The following is a 24721-nucleotide window of genomic DNA, read 5'->3' as shown; positions in this document are numbered from 1 at the left end:
AAACTGACTCGGCAGGATATCGTATCTTGGGCCTACTTAGTCTATCAGGCATAGACATCAGAGTCGAAGTAGTTCGGACTGGGGAAACGACACGTGCTCGCTAAGATATCGCATCCTATGCATACGTATCTTCTCGGACGAGAGAAGAATCAGAGCATTCGTAGCTCGGCTGACACGCACACAAACACAAACAAGGCACACACGGGCAAACATGGAGCCTGAATGCCAATCACTGGACTTACATCAGCATCCGAACCTAAACACACACGCACTGGAACCCAAATGCCACTCGATGGACTTACATCGGCTTCCAAGCACACAACAACACAACAAGTTGATAGGGAGTCGGGGACTCGAGCCTATAACTGTCAAGCACACACAAAAAAAGAAAAAAGGGCGCCCGGAGAGATCAGCTCAATCTCCTGCCTACATACTTCATCTGGTATGAAGATCAGGGCGATGTAGTTCCCCTACGCAGGGATAAAGGATCTAGCCTAACCAGATAACAGAGGGAGACACAACTCTAGGGAGACTACGACTCGAGCCTAGATGTTGTCATGCAAAATTGTCCCTAAGTTAAGGTTTCTAGCTAACAGACAAAAGAAAGGTCTCAATTGCAACTAGGGCAAGAGAAAGGGGAGATCTCAATCACAACGAGGGTGAGAGAAAAGAATTAGCATTAGTGGTTAGTCAAACTCGACAAGACATCGCATCTCGTGCCTACGTATCTCATCTGAACATGAGAATCAGAGTTGCCGTAGTTCGGCTAAACTATTCCTGTTGGTTTGTGTTTTTTAAGTGGACAACGTCACTGCACAATCTACCTGATGCTCGACCTTTGGAGACTTACTCATCTGTAGTAGAAGGAGTTAACGTATCCTTAAGAGGGGATGATGTTTGTTTGTGTTTTAGGAAAGCTCAAGCAAGAAAGGAAGTCCTATACGAAGGAACCGTGCTACCTTAATTGACATGCAAACGAGACTACGCGGAGTCTAACAAACCTAGGGGATACAAACACACCACACAAGCACATACAAACACATACAGCATAAAATAAACACACCAACAAGGGGGCTCAAACATGGGTTAGGTTTTAGTCGAGGGGTCATATCAACCTCAACAAACAAACCTCTGGAATGGGGTGAATGTTGCTCTTAACCTTGCCATTGAGGGGCTAAGGTGAAGCAGATGAAAGGAGATGAGGGGTGTGCCTCATTGCTCTTATCCCTGGCCAGGGAGAGCATTTGACAAGAATGTATGGGTTCAGAAAGTGGGAACCCTTCTACACATTTGATACTGACTCAACTGTACAATTGCATAAGATCTTGGGTTTGTATCTGCAATGCATCAACACAGTGGTGTGAGCAAAGCAGAAGACACACAGAATAGCAGGGGATAGGTTGCTTATCCCTTGGTTCTGCCAATTGCCTCTTCACTTAGGAGGTCTTTGACTATGTACAAGGACAAATTAAACATACACAAGCATTGCCTCTTAAGGAGGACTTCAGACAGTTGCCTGGCCAAGTAACAGGCCAGGTCTTCCAGACTACATGAAGAAAAAGGAATTATACCTCAAGCAAGTTGCTATTTAAAGCAAAGCAAAGCAATTTCAAAGAACTAAGCAACTAATGGTACCTGAAATAGTCAAACAGATCAGTACACAATTCACAAGTTAAAGCAAAGGAAATAGGAATCAACAGTCAAATCAGACAATCAAATATGCAAAGCACAAGACTCAAATCATGTGAGTCAAGCCACCTACAAAACCAAGAGTTTAGCTCAATGATATTCAAGTAAGCTCAATCAAAAGAAATAGTCTCAATGGAGCATTTGTTGGTCAACCTGAAAACACAAGCTCAAAAGTGAGTAACAGGACCACTAGGGAAAGCCTAGGGTCAAAAGAGAATGAAAAAGTCAAAACAGCAAAGGGCAAGCATTCAAAATTATGTTTAACCAATCAAGAAACAATTCCAATTGGGTTCACATTCATATCAATCACTATCATCATTTCATGAACAGTTTAAGTCAAATCATTGCAAACAGAAGCTCATAGGAGTCAACAGAAAGACTTGCATCAAAAGTCAACTCAAACATTTCCAAAAATCCCCAAATAAATCATGATCAATCCTAACACCTATAATGATAAGCATGTCAAATTTCATCTTATTTGGACAAGTGGAAGGCAGTCAATGAAAATCAGAAAGTCAAAGCAATTTTGAACATGCTTAAGGAAGTCAACCAAACATGCATCAACTTAGAAAAATCATAAATCAGAGATGGTTTATGATAAATGAATGGGACTAAAACCATGGCAAAGATGAGGATGTCTAGTTATCTCATGCAAAATTTCCTGTCCATCTAATAAAGTATGAGGATTTCACAAATGAAATGGCAACATGCATCACAATAAGTCCACATTTTGGTCAAACAGGGGAGAAAATCTCAAACAATTAGGAAATGGCATAATTAATTCCAAGAAAAATCACAAGTGAACTAGACATATAAGAGTAGGTTCATGCAAAAAATCAGCTCATTTGGAGGTCAAGAAGCATGTATACAAAAATCAGGAAGTTTCACATCCATGGTGTGACACAAGTTGTCACACCCTACTTCAAAAATTCACAACTCTCAAACCACATAAGATAAATTCATGATCTTTACATCAAAATAAACATGAATGAGTGTAGATTGTGCACAAAAAATTTCAGATCAAATGGATAATGCATCACAATTTCACAAAAGATTTAGCAAGATGTATAAAATTTGGTCACATTCTACAAACCCTAATGCCATTTAAAATTCAATGATCACAAAATTCTGGAAAAATTATAATAAAAAAGTAGAGATCCATATTAACATGATGCAAAAATTCCCATGAGATTTGGAATTAAGATGAATGAATTATGATTTTTGCAAGTTTGATGAACAAATGAAAATAAGAAAAATAAATGAATTAAAATGGATTAATTAATGGACCGGATGGCAAAGCTGTAATATTGGAACTCACTTAATCAAACGATGCCGTTTAGGCGCGGCCAGGGAAATGTTTTGATTGGCTCATGGGCCAACAGTAACCATGCGACGTAAAAACAGATTTCTGGGCAAGGCTAATGGAAACTAGGGTTTGCTAACATGAACAGCATGAATACTCATCATCTTCAAATCGTGTTTCAGCAAAATTTTCACAGAAACCAAAATTGAATACACACAAATGCTCAGCAAACAACCAATAACATGAATCCAGCAATGATTTTCAATAAAACACAGCACACATCATGAATCGAGCAAGAATCAAAAACATCATCAAACTTCATTTCTAAATATCTTCATGAATATCCAACCAAATCAAGTGATTCAAAGCTTAAACTACTCATGGAATGGAGATCTACAAGAAACATATCATGGATTTGAGAAATAGAGAGGTCGAGTTCTTACTTGTTTTTGAAGAAAGTACTGGAACAGTGGTTATTTTGATGTTATGAGCTCAAACAGATGTAGACTTGTGCTCCCAATGATGAATGGTGAAGATGCTTTGCCTCAATGAAGCTTGGAAATACCTCAATCCAGATCTGCCATGGAAGTTGCCTTGAAAAACCAGTTGAACCAAGGCTGCTTACAGATGTGGAAATGTGGTTGCAAAGAGTTCACAATGTTGTTTGAATGATGGAACAACAATGGTAAGGTCGTGGCCTCTTGAGAGTTTTGGCAGATTTTGAAAGATGATGAAAATGAGTTTTTGAGAGCAAGTGTGAAATTTCTGTTAGGAGGCAGCTGCTAGGGTTGGAAATGCTCAGAAAAGTGTTTATATTCATCTGTTTAATGTTGGTTAATGATGTGCTAATCAAGTTTATCACAAATGAAGAGGTTTTGCCATTTGCTAAGTTTGAACCAAATGCACATGGAGGGTGTATGGTCTGCCCGAGTTTGGGCCTCAAACATGCTTCAAATATCATTCCAAACAAATCCCAATTGGCCAAATGTGTTAAAAATGTCTAATTCAAAAAGTCAACTTTTCACTATACTTGAATTTAATTAAGACAAGTCCAAAAAGGCCATTTTGCATGGTGAGGTTTTGGCGAATGATGAATGCATTTTTGGAAAGAGGGGATTAAATAGGACTTGTAGGAAAAAACCCCATCAAAATTGGCCAAATGGTTCATGAGATATGGCCTTTTGAAGTTCAAGATTTTATGAAAATGATTTGATCATATCTTGACAACCATACATGAGAATTGAGAGTTCTTGGACTTTTTGGAAATGGGAGAACAAGATCTTCAACTTTCATGTTGGGCAAAAATTCATTTGAAGCTTGTATCATGATGTAAGTTTGGGGTCAAGAAGTTTCCATTTTTGGCAGTTAAAATTACAGGTCCAGTTTCTATTTTTGGAAATTTTCTGATTGGCTTCAAATTCTTCAATGATATTGTTTGCCATGATATATGAGGCCTATTGGGACATGAATAAGCTCTCTCAAACCAAATCCATCCATCAAAACCACAAAATCAACCACAGTTGACCAAGTTTGACTTTTCTAGGGTCTCTGACTGATTGTGCCTGGACTAATGACCTCTGAGCCTCCAATCTTTGACCTAAACACTTCAAATGGATCCTCAAGTCATGTGAACATGTTGGACCAACCCTAGGGCCTTGGCTCCTTGAGAAACACACTTGCTTGCTTGGTTGACTGATCTCCTGATCAGTTTGACCTAATTTCTTGATGGGCTTGCACTTGAGGCAAATGAGACAATGCAATGCTATGCAGTGGACCATGATATGCTATGACCTAATATGAGAATGTATGTACAATGATAGGTGCAAATTTGAGGTGCTACAGTCTCCCATTGCAAAACAGCTTCGACCTTGGAAGGATCTACAACAATACCTTTTCCTGAAATTACATGGCCGAGAAAACTGACTTCTCTTAACCAAAACTCACACTTGGACAGCTTCGCATAAAATTTCTTATCTTTCAAAACATCCAACACTAATCTCAAATGTTCCTTGTGCTCTTCTTCGGACTTAGAGTAAATCAAAATATCATCAATAAATACTACCACAAAATGATCCAGATAAGTATGGAAAATACGATTCATGTATTCCATAAATACTCCCGGCGCATTAGTAACACCGAAAGGCATCACAGAATACTCATAATGTCCATACCGAGTTCTGAACGCTGTCTTCTGGATGTCTTCATCTTTCACCTTGATCTGATGATAGCCCGATCTCAAATCAATTTTACTGAACACACAAGCACCCACTAATTGATCCATCAAATCATCTATTCTCGGTAGTGGATACTTAATCTTGATCGTTACTTTATTCAATTGTCTATAATCAATACAAAGCCTCATACTACCATCTTTCTTCTTTACTAGCAACACTGGAGCTCCCCACGGTGACACACTTGGTCTTATAAACTTCTTCTCAAGTAAGTCTTCCAATTGCTTCTTTAATTCATACAATTCTGATGCCGACATTCTATACGGTGCCATCGAAATAGGCCTAGTACCAGGTACCAGATCAATAGTAAATTCAACTTCCCTCTCTGGCGGCACACTAGGAATTTCATCAGGAAAAACTTCAGGGAATTCTTTCACCACTAACAGTTCCTCAATCTTAGCTTTACTCTCAACCGACAACGTCGCCATCAAAGAAAACATCTGAGCTCCCTCTTTCATCAATTTTCGCAATTCTCCGAAAGGTAATAAGTCAACTCCTTCCTCTTCAGGAGTGGAAAACCTTACCGACTTATGATGACAATTTATATGAACATAATTATACTCTAACCAGTTCAGACCAAGAATTACATCCATCCCATCCAACGGCAAACATACTAAATCAACATAGAAATCTCTATCGAAGATCGACAAAGGACATTTTAAACATACCAAAGAAGTAGTTATTGATCCCTTAGCTGGGGTCTCAACAATCAATTCACCATCCAAAGCGGACAATTTTAAACCCAGTCTTCGAGCACAGTTAGCAGAAATAAAACAGTGTGTAGCACCGGTATCAATAATAGTAATTAAAGGAGTACCATTTATGAAACATGTACCTCGGATAAGTCTGTCCTCACTGGAGGTTTGAGTTCCGGTCAATGCGAACACTTTTCCAGTTTGAGATTTCTTTGGCTTCTGACACTGACTTCCAATATGCCCCTCTTCGCCACAATTAAAACAAATCATTTCCTTGTGCTTGCAATCAGCTATTGCATGGCCAGTCTTACCACAGCGAAAACACCTCTTTACTTCAGCAGTGCATACATTACTCTTATGACCAGCCTGACCACATTTGAAACAAACTATACCAGCAGGATCACCTCCCCTACTAGTCCTCTGAGCCGGAGCAGCTCCTTGTTTCCCTTTTCCCACCGGGGCATCATACGGCTTGCCACGGTTTTGATGTTGCTTGCCCCTGCGGTCACTGACAATCTTGTAATGAGCATTATTGTCTTCTTCAAATATCCTGCAGCTATCAACCAATTCAGTAAAAATGCGTATCTTCTGATACCCAACAGCCTTCTTAATTTCAGAGCGCAGTCCGTTTTCAAACTTGATGCACTTTGAAAACTCAGCACCAGCACCAGTGTAATGAGGATAAAATTTGGACAGCTCCACAAATTTTGCAGCATAATCAGTGACAGACATGTTTCCTTGCTTCAGTTCAAGGAACTCAATTTCTTTCTTACCACGGACATCTTCCGGATAATACTTTCTCATGAATTCCCTACGGAATACATCCCAAGTAATGACTTCACCTGCCACGGTCAACCTCTCGTGAGTCTCTAGCCACCAGTCATCAGCTTCGACTGCTAGCATGTGAGTACCATACCGAACCTTCTGAGCTGGAGTGCAATCCATAACACGGAAGATTCTCTCGATCTCTTTCAACCATCCCAAGGCTGCATCTGGATCATGCTTCCCTTTAAACACCGGCGGATTCTCTCTTTGAAAAGTCGCCAAGCTACGTGATCCAGCATCTCCACCAGCATTTGGCAAGTTCTGCACAGCTTGTGCCATTGCTTGCATTGCGGCAGCCATTGCAGCATCATTCCTTCCAGCCATTCCAACTTATCAATACAACACAACTTAAAAGTTAGATTAGTAACAATACACAATTGTTACACAGTAACGACACGACAACTGGCCGGACAGACCGACCTGCTCTGATACCACTAATGTAACACCCTTCTAAAATACCCCGAGTATATAATTAAAATAACAACATATCAATCAGAGTAAATATGCAATCAAGGGTGTCACACGACTACTTCACACCATAATAACTGTCATGCTCTTTATTTAATCAAAATAACATTTTTGCATAATTCGCAGCGGATAGAAATCAAATCAACCAATCAAAACATATAATATATTACATGTAAATTGGTTCACAACCAACAATAAAACAATTAAAGACATCCCGTCCCGATGTTACATCTATCAGAGCATGACCCACTAAGGAGACTACACTAGACTCCAAGCACTAGCTTCTACTCAATCACTGCTCGTTACTTGAAAAATAGTTGTAAGGGTGAGTTCCTCAATCGATATAATAAGCATTATAAAATATCATGCAATGTTAAGTAATTTAACACGTTTCATCACCCAAATCAGATTACACATTCAGCAACGGCAATATCAACTCAATCATACTCAACATCAACACAACACACAACACACAACACACATATAATACTGGAATACATCCATTCATATTATATTCCATACAACAAACCAACAAAATGCAACTCTAATGAGACTCGACTCGTCATGCATGTGGTACCATTCGGAGTAAAACTCCCAACTTAAAATCATTGCCATTTTATTGGGCATCAAGGCATAAGCCTTCAACTTTCAACTTTTGCCAATCCAGGCCAACGTGGTGTGAGCAAAGCTCCGACTTAATGCATATGGATTTACATGACATACACGACTTAAAATTTCGACAACATGATAATAATAGCAACACAACAATGGTTTCAACATAAGCAACTTATAATCAACTTTGGCTCACCAAGCCTACAACTCAGTATCTTTAACAACTTTCCGTACACGGAACAACTCAGCAACATACTTGTATCGACACTTCATAACATAAACTCAACAAAATTACTCATCACAATTAACGATAATATCACCCGACTCACCCCGACGAATTCCATTAAATTCTGAGCAAAATTCGATTTATCACTTTTCCAACAGTGTTAACGGTTAACGCCCTGGGTTAACCGGTTAACGCAGGACAGAACACGCTTTCTGGCCATTTACAACAGTGTTAACCGGTTAACGCCCTGGGTTAACCGGTTAATGCAGACAGAACAACAATTTTCACAAATTACAACAGTGTTAACCGGTTAACACCCTGGGTTAACCGGTTAACGCAAGACAGAAAGCTGTTCCTGCGCTAACACGAAGCAGAATGCAGAATTCTCCGCATTTTTCGCCGTTGGAGGACTTCCGGACCTCCGATTCCAATTCCGTAAGAAGCGATACGTTCGGAAAATCACAATACACTCAAATACAGATTTAAGTACAACTTTAACACACTTATCCAACATAATTTCTCAGCATTCAACATCCCAATTAGGGTCAAATCAACGGTTTATCACTACCCATTACATGTTAATCTATAATACCCATTAAACGACGATAAACCCCCCTTACCTGATTAATCCGGCAAATCTTTGAGCTCCAAGCTTTTCTCTTCTCCAACCTTTGCCCTTGCTCTTCCTCTTTGCCCTTTCTCCACTTTCCACTTTTCAGCCGCTTCTCTGTTTCACGTAGAACTCTTTTTACCAAATGGGATTCCTTTTCCTTATTTCACACTTATATAATTTTCCAATTTATATTATTATCCCAATAATAATAATTCGATAATTCCAAAAATAATAATAATAATAATCCAATTATCTAATTAAATTAATAAATATATTATTAACTTAATTTAATAATTATCGTATTATTATCGGGGTGTTACAATGCTCATACTATTAAGTGTTATCATTGTAAGAAGGAAGGTATACAAGAAAAGTATTCCCTGATCCTTTGAACAATCATGGTGGAAAGGATAATGGTAATACATCCATTGTGCAAGATGGTTATGAATCATCTGATGTCCTAGTGGTTTCAAGCAGTGACTCTAGCAAGGAGTGGATTATGGATTCAGGGTGTACTTGGCACATGACTCCAAAAAAATATGTGTTTGATGAATTATGTGATCAAGATGGTGGATCAGTGTTGCTGGGAAACAACAAAGTTTGCAAAATTATAGGTATTGGATCTATGTGATTCAAGCTTCATAACGAGTCAATAAGGCGATTGACTGATGTCTGGTATGTACCTGATCTTAAGAGGAAATTGATTTCTCTTGGTGAATTTGATAAGAAAGGATATGTTTTAAAAGGAGAGCAAAACACCCTAAGGGTAATGAAGGGGTCGAAGGAAGTCTTAAGAGGTGTGAAGAAACATGGCATGTATACCATTGAGGTTGAGGTTGTAAGTGGTTCAACAGATGTGACATCCACGAAACTTGTGTCAAAGACTGAGCTATGGCACAAGAGACTTGGCCATGTCAGTGAAAGAGGCCTGGTCGAATTATTGAAGTAAAATCAGTTGTATCGTGACAAGGTCAAAAAACTGAAGTTTTGTGAACCTTGTGTATTTGGTAAATCCTGTAGAGTAAAGTTTAACAATTGTAAACAAAGAACATATGGATCCCTTGATTACATTCACGTTGATCTTTAGGGAACTGCAAGGAATCCTTTACACTCAGGTGCAAAGTATTTTCTATCCATAATTAATGATTACTCCATAAAATTATGGGTATTCATCCAGAAGACTAAGGATGAAACATTTGAAAATTTCAAAAGTTAGAAGACTCTGGTCGAAAACCAAACTGGCAGGAAGTTTAAGAGGTTAAGGACCGTCAATGGTATTGAATTTTGAAATTAGGCTTTCTATAGATATTTTGTTGCGTCTGGTATTGCAAGGCACATAACTACTACAGGTACTCCCCAACAAAATGGTTTAGCTGAAAGGTTTAATCAAACTATTTTGGAACAAGTGAGGTGCATGTTAGTTAGTGCAAGATTGAAGAAGGTGTTTTGGATTGAGGCAATCATGAATGCAGCTTACCTGATAAATAGGTGTCCATCGACAACTTTAGGAATGAAAACACTTGAAGAATTCTGGTAGAAACATCCACTTAATCTCGACAGACTTAGAGTATTTCGCTTCTTAGCATATGCTCACATTAGGCAAGACAAGGTCAAACCTAGAGCCCTGAAATGTACATTCCTTACCCTGAAAGAGTCAAAGCTTATAGGTTGTGGTGTCTAGAGTCATGTCACAGGAGGTGTATCAAAAGTTGAGATGTAGTTTTCATGAAGCAGAAATGACGCTAAAGAAAACTGATGATGTTGGTCGAAGTACTAAGATCTCTAAAGAAGAGCTGTAACTGGAAGAAATTCTTGTTGAGGTGGAGCATAATGACGTTGAATTGCATAACCCAGATGAAGTCGAATAAGAAGAAGAAGTTGATGTCGAAAATAAGGAGACTGATAATGACTACCTACTAGAGAGAGATAGGCCGAGAAGAGTCATCAAACCACCTCAAAAACTTGGTTATGCAGATCTCATAGCTTATGCCTTGATCTCTACAAGTGAGGTTCTAGATGAAGAACCTAGAGACTATAAGGAAGTTATGAGGAGTCGATACAAGACTGAATGGCTGAAAGCCATGGATGACGAGATGAAACGTCTTCATGATAATAACACTTGGGAGCTGATCGAGAAACTTGTAGGGGCCAGGTTAGTCAGCTGTAAGTGGATCTTCAAGGTTAAGGAAGGAATCAAAGGAGTGCTATCGAAATGATTTAAGGCAAGGTTGGTTGCTAGGGGGTTCACTCAAAAAGAAGGTGTCGACTTTAATGATGTGTTCTTATCTGTTGTAAAGTATAGATCCATTAGAATGTTGTTAGCCATTATGGTGAAGTTCGACCTAGCACTTGAACAAATGGATTTGAAGACAACCTTCCTGTATGGAGATCTAAATGAAACAGTCCTGATGAGGAAACCTGAAGGGTATGCAGAAAAGGGAAATGAAAATTATGTGTGCAAGCTGAATAGGTATTTGTATGGCTTGAAACAATCTCATCGACAATGGAATAGGAGTTTCGACAAGTTCATGGAACATATTGGTTTCACTATAGGCCAGTTCGACCACTGTGTTTACTTCAGATTTCGACCTGGAAATTCACTTGTTATTTTGTTGCTTTATGTGGATGACATCCTCATAGAAAGCAACAATGTCGAAGATGTTATGAAGGTAACGGCTGAACTCGATAAGGAGTTCGACATGAAGGATCTGGGAGCTGCATCCAGAATTCTTGGGATTGACATCCGAAGAGATAGAAAGCAGTCGAGATTATGCTTATCTCAACAGACATACCTGAAGAAGATTCTCAACAAGTTTGGTATGTCGAATTCAAAGTCCGTTCTAACACTGATTAATCCTCAGTACAAGCTGAGTACGACTCAAAGTCATAGTATTGAAGTCGAAAGAGCTTATATGAATAACATTCCATATGCTAGTATAGTAGGTACTTTGATGTATGTTATGGTCTGTACTAGGCCATACATAGCGTACATAGTGAGCCTTGCAAGCAGGTATATGGCCAATCCTCTGAAGGCACATTGGCTAGCATTAAAGAGGATTCTTAGGTACATCAATGGATCTCTGAGCAGAGTCATGATTTATGATGGAGTCTATGGTGATGATAGCAAAGTCGAAATTGAAGGATTTGTCGACTCTAATTATGCAGGTTGTATGGATTCATGAAAATCTATTTCTAGATATGTGTTCACTATGTTTAGCACATAAATCAGTTGGAAAGTAACACTTCAGAAGGTTGTTTCCTTATCAACCACTGAAGCAGATTATATCTCCTTCACTGAAGTTGTGAAAGAAGCATTGTGGCTTGGAGGTTTTACTAAGGAGTTGAAACATAAAGGTCGAGTTATCACTATTAAATGTGATAGTCAAAGTGCAATACACATGTTGAAGAATTCATCATATCATGAGCGAACCAAGCACATCGATGTGAGGATGCACTTTGTCAGAGAGATAATCGAACATGGAGAAGTCCAAGTGCTGAAGGTTTCGACTGATGATAATGTTACTGATATGATCACCAAGACATTGCCGAGTAACAAGTTTTTCCAATATATGCAGTTGATAAAACTGCATGATGAAATCTAGTTTATTCCCTTGTTAGTGCATAGTTTGTTCCAAGATGGAAATTTGTGGTATTTGGATCGAACTCTGGTGTCGACAAAGGTAGCTTCATAGTTCGACAGGAGTTGTGCATGTTGTAGTCGAAGTCTATTCAAGCATGCTGTCGAAATATATTAGCTTTGTGTTTAAGTTAGCATGTCGAATTGGGCCTTGCTTGTATGCCTCATTGTTAAGTTAACTTGTAGCCTAAGTTAGCTTTGTAGTCTATAAATAGACTAGTTATCTCAGACTGTTAAAATAGGTTAGTTGTTGTTATTCACTTGTAATCTTTGAATCCTTATTGAGAAGATGAATAGTAAAATAGTTTAAAACAATTCTTATTCTTCTTATTCCCTATTCTCTCTCTTGGTAAAACCTAATAGAGTTTCTCGTGTTTGTTCAAGAAATTCGATATTTTTCTCATAATTTAGTTTGTTCTAAACGACAGCAATTCACAATAGTCCCTTATAAACACGAGTTTTCCTAATTATTTCCCCGCGATAATCTCTTTTTCCATCGTCTCTCGCACAACATAGCTATATTCTTAAGGAGTCAATAATGTGTCGAGAAGTCTTCGTTCCCTCCTTTGAATATTTCTTTTCATTAACTTTTATAATTTTTTATTCTTAATTTTTTTTATGAAATCTTTAATTCTCACCTTAATAGTCTTAATTTATTATATAAAAATTACTACGTCCATTTTTTTATACTTTATTTTAAAATTTAATCTTATCATTTAAATTCTCACATTTTATAATTTCATTTTTTATTTAATTTTTACTTTTATTTTTATTTAAATAGATAAATTTAATTCTTTATTTAAATAGGTCAGTTTTTCTCTTATTCTCATTTTACGTCTTTTAACATAAAATATACTACCAATTTTTTTCCACTTTCCTCAATAAAAACATGGAAGAATTGATATTATAAAAAATATTACATCATATATTCTATAAATTTATAATATTTTTATATTATAATTTACATAGTTAAATTTCTATATTATAATATAAAATTTATATTTCTATATACTCCATTAAAAAACATATCTCAAGTAAAAAGTAGAATAAAATATATGAAATTTTTACAAAAATAATCCACTTTTTTAAGAAAATTCCCAAAATATCCCCGGTTTCAAAAAAAATCCCAAACTACCCCACTTTTAGGAGACTCCTCTTAAAAATTGAATGGAGGCGTCAATTGGATTGGCTAGGGCATGTGCCCTAGCCAATTGGATTGACGCCCCTGTGTAGTACTTAAGAGGAGACGCCAATTCAATTGGAGCCTCAGTGTAAAATGCAATTTTTGTGTTATAAATAGATACGTTGTGTGAGTCATTGTTCCACATCTCAATTAATCATTTGGCAATCATGTGTGGTGTTTGTCGTCGATACAAAAATGTGATTTATGCGAGAGACAAACCTCAGATGCTGATGCTGTTCTGGAACATCACTACATTCGATCAAGTAAAGAGGAAGCTGGTTCGTTGGTTAGATGGAAAAATACCAGAAGGGGAAAAAATTAGAAGTATTGAGAGACTCGACAGTATCTTTGGTTGGATGCGAATGAAGACTGATAAGGATGCTAGGGAAATGATGTTCGGTCGAGATGACACAATTTGGTTGTTGTAATCAGTTAGAAATATTTATGTTTTCAGATAGCTTATTTTGTACTGATGTTTGTTGTGAACCTCGTTGTAACAAAAAGTTAATGATATATAATGATTGAAGATGACAGAAATACAATGTTACAAAAAGCTTAAGACCCAGATGATGCTCCTCGATTGGGACAGTTGTTCTTGTTGTGTCCTGGTTGACGACATATACTACATAATCTTATCATTTTATCTGTGGAATCCATCTCTATCCAGATACGTATGCTGTTTGGCCTTCCTTTTTTCTTTCTACGCATCTCGTCGTTGTGTCAAACTATATCAACTTCATATGGAGGCCAGTATTCCTCCATTGGTAGTACCGAGAAGCTTTGAATATATACATTCATGACGGTGACGGTCTTGTACACATCAGATAAATGGCTGTAAGCGTCTTGACGAGTATAAGCGCATGCTGCAATGACATGGGAGCAAGGAATGCGAAATGCCTGAAATTTTCCACAATCGCACCAACTTCTGTTTAGTCTAACAGTATAGGCTAAATTTGGTCTCCCCTCGTTGTGATTCATTGTTTCCTGGACGTTGAAGTTTTGTCTATGACAGTCAAAGACTGTTACAATGTGTGTGCTAGCTTTGATGCTCTCCTCTTTCATGACCTTCATGTAACACTCACTGAATACTTGCCCGGACATTAACATCGCACTCCATCTTTCACCTCTGGTTGCGAACGTAGAAGCCAACCTATAATAGGTCGATCTTACCAAGGCGGTTATCGGCAGATTTCAAATTCCTTTGAATACCCCGTTCATGCTCCAATTACAAAAAAAATGCATTTTACACTAAGGCTCTGATTGAATTGGCGCCTCCTCTTAAGTACTACACAGTGGCGCCAATCCAATTGGCTAGGGCATCTGCCATAGCCAATCCAATTGGCGCCTCCATTCAATTTTTAAGAGGAGTCTCCAATTCAATTGACGACTCCTCTTAAAAGTGGGGTAGTTTGAGATATTTTTTGAAACCATGAGTATTTTGGGAATTTCCTTGAAAAAATGGGTTATTTTTGTAAAAAATTCTAAAATATATTTTGTGAAAAAATAATATCTCTTTTATTTCTTAATTGACTATCACTTTTTAATTTTCTTTCTTAACCATCCATTGAATTTTTCATTTTATAAAACTCATCATTTTTGTGACTCTAATCCTCATAATTTTTTTTTCTTTCATTCTCATTTTAGTACATAAAAATTAAAAACAAAGATTAAATGAAATAATAAATACTATATAACAAAAATGAAAAACAAAAGGAATTAAATAAGATTAAAAGGATTTGATATTTTATATATTTTATTATTTTAAAAAAGTTATATTTAATTGATTTACATTTTAATAATCTTTGATTTTTTGGTATTTAGTGTAAAGAGGTAACGGGAATATATATATTTAATATCTTAAAGACTTTTATTAACGTTTTATTAGTAATATAATGAATTTTATTATGTTCATTAATTTGACCGTTATAAATTTTTTCAAATAATTAATTTATCGTAGAATATTTGAATTTTTGGTATTTGGTTTAAATAGGTGAATATAATTTGCTACTTTGTTTGCAAATTCAAAATTAATTTACCATAAATATGATGTTGAAAATCTATTTAAATTTTTTTATCCAATTGCTATTCATTTAAAGAATTGTCTTTGATAAAAAAAAATTTAAGTCAATTTATTAGTTAAATTTTAATATTAAATGTTAGAAAATAAATAAAATAGTATTTAAAAGTTTTTTGTGATAAAAATTAAAAATTAAAATTATTTTCTTAATTTTTTTAAATTATAGTCCAAACAATAGATAAATACTTGAAGTATTATTCACAAAACTAAAAGTTTTAATAAATAATAAATTAAATTTTTATAGTATAAATTTATATGAATTCACACATTTTAAATAATTTTTTGTTTTTTATTGTGATTAACATTAAATACAATTATATTTCAGTGTTTAAAACTTTAATTCATTTATTGAATTATTGTTATCTAATTTTTTATAATTATTAAAAAAATTAAATGTATATCATATAAATACTCGTACGCAGATAATTCACCTAATTATTTATTAATATAGTTAATATAATTTCATTATTCCTAACTATGAACATTACTTACTATCTACAATTTTATACCGTTTAATTGAAAACCAAGAAAATTACTACATGAATATGATAATGGATTGGGAATGAGGATGATATTATAGTACTCGTTCTTGGATCTGTATTTTTTTAAAATCTTCTTATTCGAGTATTTACGTAAACACTAATATATTTATATTTCCGACACTAATATATTTACACTATAATTTACACCTACACCTAAACAATACATACTATTTATAAATACGGTGAACAATATTGTGAACAGTAAATCCGTATATGAACAGTGGTGCGAACAGTTCATGAACGGACCATGTGAACAGAGCGTGCACATGAACAATACTCTTGTGAACAATGTCCGTGTATTGTTTATAAACAGTGCTTATATATTAAAATAAAGTTGGTTAATAAAATGTAAATAATTGGTTAATGAATTTATGAAGTTCGTTAATAAACATTCAAATATTAAAAATAATTTTTAATGGTAAAATAAAATTGATTAATGAAATGTAAAATAAAGAAGTTATGAAGTTGATTAATTTCAACACCCAGATATAAAAATAATTTTTAATAGTAAAATAAAGTTGGTAATAAAATATTAAATATTGATTAATGAAGTTATAAAGTTGGTTAATCACATAATACTCTTAAATAAAAAATAAAAATTATTATTTTTATATATTTTTATAAAATAATATTTTATCATTATAATATTTTACTGTTCACCGTATTGGTGAACAGTAAAATACGATGTAGTAGATGTTTTGGTTTATTTTTACATGTATCTTATAGGTATACAAGTATCTATATCTTTACTCGTTATCCGTAATTTTAATGAAAACAAATCTATCATTTAAATTTTTTAATAAAATTAATAAAAAAACTCAAAACTTTTATCGTTGAATTATAAATAAATGAATATATATATATATATATATATATATATATATATATATATATATATATATATATATATATATATATATATAATTATGATGTACTTTTTTAAAAATAAATATATATTTTTTATATGATGATATAAATTAAAACATATAAATATTTATTATACGGATATGAATGATTGAGATAACGACATCTATATCCTCTTAATTTAATAAATAATTATCCGTGTATGGTGTCCATATCTATTTTATAAATTTTTATTTTACTCTTGTTAATATTTTTTGCGGTAGGTAGTTAGATATACTATTATCATTTTTACATGGTCAATAAAATAAATTAATAGTCCCAACTTCTTTATAAAAAAATTGGATATATTGTATCTTCAATCACCTATATAGCTTTTAGAATTAAAAAAATCACTTAATATAATTTCATTTTATCAAATTTAATTAATTATTAAATCATTTTAATTTAATTTTTTTAAATTCTTAATTAATTAATTTTATATTAATATATCAATATAAATAACTGTTCTTCTCATGTTGAATTAGGTTACCTACTCCACTCACCCAATTTTAATATTTTTTTTTAATTTTTAATACAATTTAGTCAATTGATAAATAAATATTTTCCCTTTTAAGCAAGGTGACAATCTTCTCTCTACGGTAAATTCAAAAAGCTAAAATATGATTTTGCATAATAATGATTTTCTGATTTTATCATCCCTAAAATCTTTCACATGATTGAACAAGATATCAAATCAATAAAATAATATATCAAGAAATTCAAGTTATTTAACCTTTTTGCCATATTTATATATTCAATATTTCCCAAATTTCCAAAAATTCCCAAATTTGAATTTTGTTTCTTTGTTATGGTTAGGTCCAAAGTTTGAATCTTTCAAAGGTGAAAGTGACACAATTTCACCTTTTTTCACGGGACCTAGTTGTTCCCTTCACCGCATTCATCATATATTCAAAAAACTATAATTTTTTTCTGTGAAGATTTCTCTGTCAATTTGAGTTCAAAGTTTGAAACTTTTTCAGGTACCTGCAAAAGGGTATCATAGCATTTAAATCATGCCTTCAGGTCCTAAGAAGAGAAAAGCTGCTAGGAGGAAGAAGGAACTTAACCACTCATTAACCAACAACCCTCCTCAAGGTAGCTACATTATCTAATATATTCAAAAAAAATTTAAGAATTTTATTTAGCGTATGTTTAGATGGAGGAAAAATTGATTCTTGACATGTTTGAGTGTTACTAGTTAGAATTGTTTTCGCCAAATTTGTTGTCAATTTACATTTTTTTTAAGGGTGTGTTTGGTTCTGTGAAAAAAATAATTGATTTTGAATGAATTAATTCTGTAAAATTGATTCTAGGTAAAATTGAATTGAAGATAAAATTATTTATGTTTGGATAAATTTATGTAGAAGTGAGTTAAACAGTAATTTTGATATGAAAATCAGTTTAACTCAAAAGCTACAATTTTTAATTAGAATCAATTCTAGAGACCGAAAAAATTCTACTTTAAAAGAACCAAACTCCTCAAAATCATTCCAAAAAATCAGTTATACAACTTTATAATTGTTTTTGTCTACTATCAAAAGAACACTAAGTGAATGTTTCTGCAAGTCTAATAGTCAATAATTCATGCATGCGTCCTTTTCAATTTATAGACTGTAATATTTTATTTTAATTATATTTTTTTGGTATATTTGGTAATTTTTGTACATAGATATTTGACGGTTAATTGTTCTTGATCAATTTTGTGTTTGGGTCTTTTTGGTTAATTTGGGTATATATGTATGTCTCTTAATAGTTTGATTGATTCTATAAACAAATGTTAGGAAATGATGATTTGAAGCCTCGAAACGCAAAAGTGAGTGATGGAAGAGACGATAATTTATCTGCATATCACGAGAATGGTGACATTCCTGATCGATTCAATGATGGAAGTGAAGTGGTTCATGAGAGAGCCCCATTAACTGCTCGACCGATTGCTTCTGATGTTGCGTCTGCGAAAGAAGTTTGTGGAAAGAAGGATAGTGTTGTTATGATAAAGAAAGATTTGAGATCTAAGGATGGTTATGAGAAAGAAAATGGAAGGTTGGAGCATATTGAAACTGCGAAGGAATCGTGTTACGAGAGTGGTATTTCAAACGGTGAAGCCCTAGCTGAGAAGAACTCAAAGGATGAGATTTATAATTTGCTTGAAGAGAAAACTGCATGTCATGAGTTGGTTAAACCAAATGAATCTTCACCTTCCAACACGATTGTGGCTTCCATGTCTGGGGTAGCAAAGTGCAATACTGGAGTAGCCCCTCTTCTAGAAGTGATCGGTCTTGCTGGGAAGATGAATCGGGATAATGTATATCCCTTATCAAATGCGAATGCTACAGCATCGAGTTTGGAGGAACCTAAGCCAAAGGAATCTAATAGTAGAGTGTTAACTTCATCGTCTCGTAGTCCATTAACCAATGGTGCAGTACATACTAAGAATTCCGAGACTCCAGAATGCTCAAAAAATCAGGTTTTGCATTTTTCTGCCCTATGAATGTTTCATTACATAATTATAGATCGTCGGTTTTTTTCTTTGAAATTCATTTTGACTATATTTGTCCTTGCTGATACGATATCCAGTCTTCCGTAAGGTCGGCTCCAAACTTAGTGCAGAAGACTTCATGGTGGAGTTGCTGTGGAATGTTTGAAGTTCTGTCAGGTTCAAATAGATAATTTCAGGTTTGTCCTCTTAAGAAAGATTAGGTAATTAGGTTCAAATGATTTTGAAGTTACAATATTCTTTCTGATAATGCATATTTTGAGGATTTTTTCGTGCGGTCTATCCCGGTATAGTATACATCTCGACGCTGTAAATCGATTTATGGTTGACAATATCTGCTTTCTGCTTTGCTTGCAGAAATACAAGCTTAGGATCTCAACTTGCATGTCAGAAGGGAAAATGGTGCTTCATGAGAAACTTTCGCCAATGCAAGTTTTTCGATGGTGCTTCATGAGAAACTTTCGCCAATGCAAGTTTTTCGATGGTGCTTCTACCGAAATCCTAAATCTTGTTTGAAACATCCCAAAAGCTAAAACAGACGAATTAGAAGGACTTCGTTAAAACATTTCAATGTAGAGTGTTTAGGTTCAGAGTTTCCAAATGATCATATTTGTTTACATTACTTTAGAGAAGTTTATTTGATTTATTGTATTGGCAACAATTCACAGCTCAATCCTTGAGCTGTCAAAACTACATTGTTAGTTCTGTGATATAGAAATTTGGTCTAGAAGTTTCCATAATAAAATTTATTTTGATGTGTATCATATGAAATTATCAATATGCCCTTTGCAGTGTAGTTAATATCGAGTGCTGGATCGTAAGATCGTAAAAAAAAAAACGCGTTGGGACTTTTTTTGTGTCTATTATAATTTTCGTGTTTTTGTATATGTATGAAATTACCATTTTTCCTTCGGTAGGATCTTACGTGCTGTGCTAACGATCTGAGTTTTACGTTCTTTCACAAGCCAAGCGATCCTACTTAAGATCTCGCGCTTCACTACATTGGTGTGTTGATAAAAGTGATGAAGAAAACTAGATATTATTTAGAAGATTTTGTAAGTTATACAAATCCAATTATTCAAATTACATAGGAAAAAAGTAAGGAAAAATCAAAGATAAAGTAAAATAAACCCCTCAAGTTTTCAAGTATATATATTATATGCAGCAGCACCGTGAATAGCAACTATGTAGAGAAGTTGTGTAACTGAGAGGATAATTAGGAAAGCCTCCATGGTTCTCTGAAAAATTGCACAGATCAGAATTCTTTGAAAGAGAAAAAATCCAACAGTAAAAAATATAAATTCAACAAAGAAAGTTTTCAAATGATTTTGTTTTCTCGGCTTACCAGACGCGCGTTTCTAATTTGAAGCTCAATCTCTTTCCATGCAAAGCTGCAGAAAATGAAACTTTTATTAGATGTATAATCATAGTGCATAAAGAGAAGAAAATAGATCATAGAGAGTAGATTACCCCATGGCAAGAAGTGTAAGAGTCCAAGCCATGGTAGCAACTGAAGCTGCAGATGGCAAACTGTTAGCAGTCCATGAACAGATATGATTGATTCCTGAAATTGCTGATACAACACCAACTACTCCAGCAATCAAAGAAAATGTAACAAAGAATCCTGTTGAAGCATTTCCCATTGGAAAGAAAACGGGCGAAAAATGAGCTGGAAGTTCTAATTCCGGACCTGCATAATTCTTAGCAACATAAGTATGACGAAGAAAAAAACATAGAATACATTGTGCGCAGGCTAACGCCAATTCGGAAGAGTTCTCCTTTGTTTTTATGACGTTCCAAAATATGTTTTCTTACCTATAATGAAACCATGATCAATTGCTCTATTCATAGCCCATGCACCAATGGCTAAAACTATGACATACATGCAAAAGTTCAGCACCAAGAGAAATGTAGCTATTGACTTCATTTGTTCTTTAGCAAACTATGTTTTATGTGTTATTGGATGAAGGAGAATATCTAATCCATTGAGAATAGGAACTGCATGTTTTTTATATACTAGTAAGAATTCTTATAGATTTTTATTAAAAAATGGGGTTCTTTTCTTGACAAGGATACTTGATAGATTAAAACTAAAAGATCCATGGAGGGTTGTAAAGATGATGTTTTATACTTCACATACAAGGCAAGAGAAAATATTCTTGATTCTTTATATATTCAAGGATTGTTTAACTACAATACCTTCTCAACAGGAAAACATCCTAGGGAGTTGTCACTTGTTTATTCTGCAAGAAAAGTAATATTCTTAGCCACTTGAATTCAAAATATCATTGCTCAATTACATAGTTTCTATTATTTTGATCAAACAATTCATAAAGTAATGGTGATGTATAAGCTTATACTAGAATAGTAGCATTTCTTAAGAGTCTTTTGACCCTGACACCTTGATATTTGATATTCCACGACTTAGAAGACAATATTTCATTCTTTTTCATTTTATGACAAAAGATTTGAATCAAATGAAATGTGTTAAAAATAAATAAGGCAAAATTTTGATTAATGAAAAAATATAAGTGGAAGACTTATTCTATAATTTATTTAATAAAAGATATGATATCTCACTGGACTCTAGTAAACTCGACATTAGAGAAGAATGTCGAAACTATAATTACTATCGTCTGATTCAAAAACAAGAAGTAAAAGAAACGTTGAAAATGATGAGTAAAAGTAAAACAGTTGGGTCAGACAACATACCTATTGAAGTGTGAAAAATTCTTGGAGATTGAGTCATTCAGGGAATAACCAAATTCTTTAACGAAATTATGAGGTAAAAAAGTTATCGGGTGAATAGAGAAGAAACACTTTAGTTCCAATCTATAAGAATAAGAGGATATACAAAATTATGCAAGTTATAGGAGGAATAAACTTATTAGTCATACCATTGTTAGAAAATGTAATTCATTATTTTAGAAGGCAACACATGTTGTATTCGACAGAGTTGAATACATCATGTGTGTCAAAGTGTGTAAAGTAAGTATTCGACAAAGTCGAATGCTGCAGTTTGTAAATTATATGTTTTGTTGCCTCTCTCTCTCTCTCTCTCTCTCTCTCTCTATATATATATATATATATATATATATATATTGCAAATCAAGAGAGCAACTTCACTTTAATATATTTTCCTTTTCACAATATAGTCTCTCTCTCTCTCTCTCTCTCTCTCTCTCTCTCTCTCTCTCTCTCTCTCTCTCTCTCTCTTCTTGAAAAACTCTAATTGTTTCAACAAATTGGTATCAACGAGCTTGGTTGCAATTCTGAGAGAACCTGGGATGGAAAATGGTAACACAACATCAATGCAATTTTCAGTGAATCTATCGATTTTCAAAGGTGAGAACTATGAGAGGTGAGTTGCGCAAATGTAAGACCCTAATTTTGACCCTAAGATCCCTCATGTCATCATGTTATTGCACAAGTGCATTGTCTCAAGGATCATAGCATGTTTGGCTCCTTAACCCTAGGGTTGGGACTTGTTTGAGTGATTTGAGATCACCAAGCATGCTTGTATTATATATTATTGCATTTCTTATTTGATTACTAACCAAAAGCACAAAAATATGTCACTAACTCTTTTTGTTTTGAAACTCAAGTGATCATGTGCTTCACAATGCTCCTAGGAGGTTCCTAAGCCCAATGCAATGGCTAGATGAAGATGAGAAAAAGCATCACAATGGTCCACAAAGTTCCTAATCATCATATATGTCTCCCAAGTATCTCAATTTTTCAATTTGATCAAGATAACCCAAAGGGCTTGAAGATTGTTTCCCAAGGAAACCCTAATTTCATTGTGCTTTGACTGTGCCTTGCTGTTAGCTGGAGATTTCGACCATTAGGTTGAAGTTCTTTGAAAATATTATGTTTTGGAGAATAATATAAAAATGGCTTTGTGAAGCTATTTATTAAATCCTTTTCTTGGGAGAAAGGACCTTTTTGTCGAAGCTTAAGACTTAGAAAATTTTAGGATCTCCACAAGTTCTCTTCGACATCGGCGTTTGGCAGATTCGAAGCTTCGAGCGGGAAAGATTTGAAATTCAAACGAAGTAGTTTCGTCAGGCGAACGCGTGGAAGCATCTGAGATACATAACGCTTGAAAACGTCGAACGTGGCAGTCATCTGTGTAGAGACCGTTAGAGTCGAATTGTTATAAATATGAGTCTTAGTTTTTAGATTTCGTGTGTTCAAACTGATATACAAAATTCACTAAAAATAATCAAAGTACCGGAGCGAGAGAAACGAGTCTTTGCTGAAAATGTATGTATGAAGAACACCATGATTACATTTCATGTTATCTTTTTAATGCAAGTTACTTAAATTAAACCACTTACTGTCTTTATTTCTATTTAAGCCTTCTGTCGAATTGCCTTTATCTTCAAAGTCTTTCATCATTGCTTTTACCTTTATATTTATATTTCGTCAAACCTTTATTTCCAGCACCTTTTCAAACTTAAAACCTTTTACTTCAAGTTATCTATCTTTACTTTTGCCAATTACCTTTGTTATCTTTAAAAAAGTCTTTTTACAAAATTACTGCCATTTATCCTTTATCTTTAAAGTCATAAGCCTTTAGATTTTGTTTAGAGTTTATTGTCGAAACACCTTTTACTTTGTACCATTAACGCTAGATAAAGAACCCTAATTGAAATTCTAGTTAACAGACTATTGATGTCACACGGGATATTATGACATCCGATTCTGTTCAGACAGGAACGTATACAGCAGGCAAATGTAAAGTGCAGTAAATAACACAAAGAATTGTTTACCTAGTTCGGTGACAAACACACCTACGTCTGGGGGCTACCAAGCCAGGGAGAAAATCCATTATTAGTAGTATTAATTCAGACCTTAAACCAACTATTTAATCCTATCACTTAATACCTACCCAATGCAATTTCAATCTTAAACTAAGATCAGAGTTCCTACTCACTCCCCCTCAATCACCGCAGTGATTACAACCTTTAATTAGTTTAAAGTTAAATGGCGAAGACACACTTCAAACAACTCTTGATTGTGCTTAACAACTTTAATCAAGAAACACAACACTCACGCTTAAAAGCTTAGAGTGACACAACACTTACAACTCAATGAACATCCTAGTCCAATGCAATCATCTAGGTGATAATTGCTTGGCTCACAAGTTACACCTAATACAATACACAAATAAAAATACAGCAGTGAAGTCAGATGGTACAATGAATGCTTCACGCTTAA

General features: G+C 34.5%; 3 protein-coding genes across 3 annotated transcripts; 1 reads left to right on the top strand and 2 right to left on the bottom strand.

Annotated features, from left to right (window-relative positions):
* Positions 1 to 5432: 5432 nt before the first annotated feature.
* On the bottom strand, positions 5433 to 7067 carry LOC127115691 (uncharacterized; the record flags this gene model as incomplete). Its single annotated transcript, XM_051047168.1, has 1 exon — positions 5433 to 7067. A coding segment is annotated over exon 1 (1635 nt), but the record flags the coding sequence as incomplete, so codon positions are not given.
* Positions 7068 to 17788: 10721 nt separating this feature from the next.
* On the top strand, positions 17789 to 20259 carry LOC127131980 (uncharacterized). The gene is made up of 4 exons (XM_051060854.1): positions 17789 to 18099; positions 18786 to 19468; positions 19579 to 19677; positions 19856 to 20259. Exons 1-3 carry the CDS (start codon positions 18018 to 18020, stop codon positions 19669 to 19671), a joined length of 858 nt encoding a protein of 285 aa, XP_050916811.1. The 5' UTR covers positions 17789 to 18017; the 3' UTR covers positions 19672 to 19677; positions 19856 to 20259.
* A 262-nt stretch (positions 20260 to 20521) lies between these two features.
* Positions 20522 to 21519, bottom strand: LOC127131989 (membrane protein PM19L). The gene is made up of 4 exons (XM_051060861.1): positions 21314 to 21519; positions 20969 to 21188; positions 20844 to 20889; positions 20522 to 20736 (listed from the first exon to the last, which is right to left on the bottom strand). The coding sequence occupies exons 1-4, from the start codon at positions 21423 to 21425 to the stop codon at positions 20641 to 20643; spliced, it is 474 nt and encodes a 157-aa protein (XP_050916818.1). The 5' UTR covers positions 21426 to 21519; the 3' UTR covers positions 20522 to 20640.
* Between the last annotated feature and the right edge of the window lie 3202 nt (positions 21520 to 24721).

This window comes from Lathyrus oleraceus, chromosome 1, assembly GCF_024323335.1.
Source record: "Lathyrus oleraceus cultivar Zhongwan6 chromosome 1, CAAS_Psat_ZW6_1.0, whole genome shotgun sequence".
NCBI lineage: Eukaryota > Viridiplantae > Streptophyta > Magnoliopsida > Fabales > Fabaceae > Lathyrus > Lathyrus oleraceus.
This window is presented reverse-complemented; position numbering and strand designations above follow the sequence as displayed.

Excerpts from the sequence above, each read along its gene's own strand:
- LOC127131980 (XM_051060854.1), top strand. The coding sequence starts at position 18,018 with ATGCCTTCAGGTCCTAAGAAGAGAAAAGCTGCTAGGAGGAAGAAGGAA. Across the intron at positions 18,100-18,785 it reads AACCAACAACCCTCCTCAAG|GAAATGATGATTTGAAGCCT; the intron begins GTAGCTACATTA and ends AACAAATGTTAG. Across the intron at positions 19,469-19,578 it reads CAGAATGCTCAAAAAATCAG|TCTTCCGTAAGGTCGGCTCC; the intron begins GTTTTGCATTTT and ends TACGATATCCAG.
- LOC127131989 (XM_051060861.1), bottom strand. The coding sequence starts at position 21,425 with ATGAAGTCAATAGCTACATTTCTCTTGGTGCTGAACTTTTGCATGTAT. Across the intron at positions 20,890-20,968 it reads CTTACACTTCTTGCCATGGG|CTTTGCATGGAAAGAGATTG; the intron begins GTAATCTACTCT and ends CATTTTCTGCAG. Across the intron at positions 20,737-20,843 it reads AAATTAGAAACGCGCGTCTG|AGAACCATGGAGGCTTTCCT; the intron begins GTAAGCCGAGAA and ends GCAATTTTTCAG.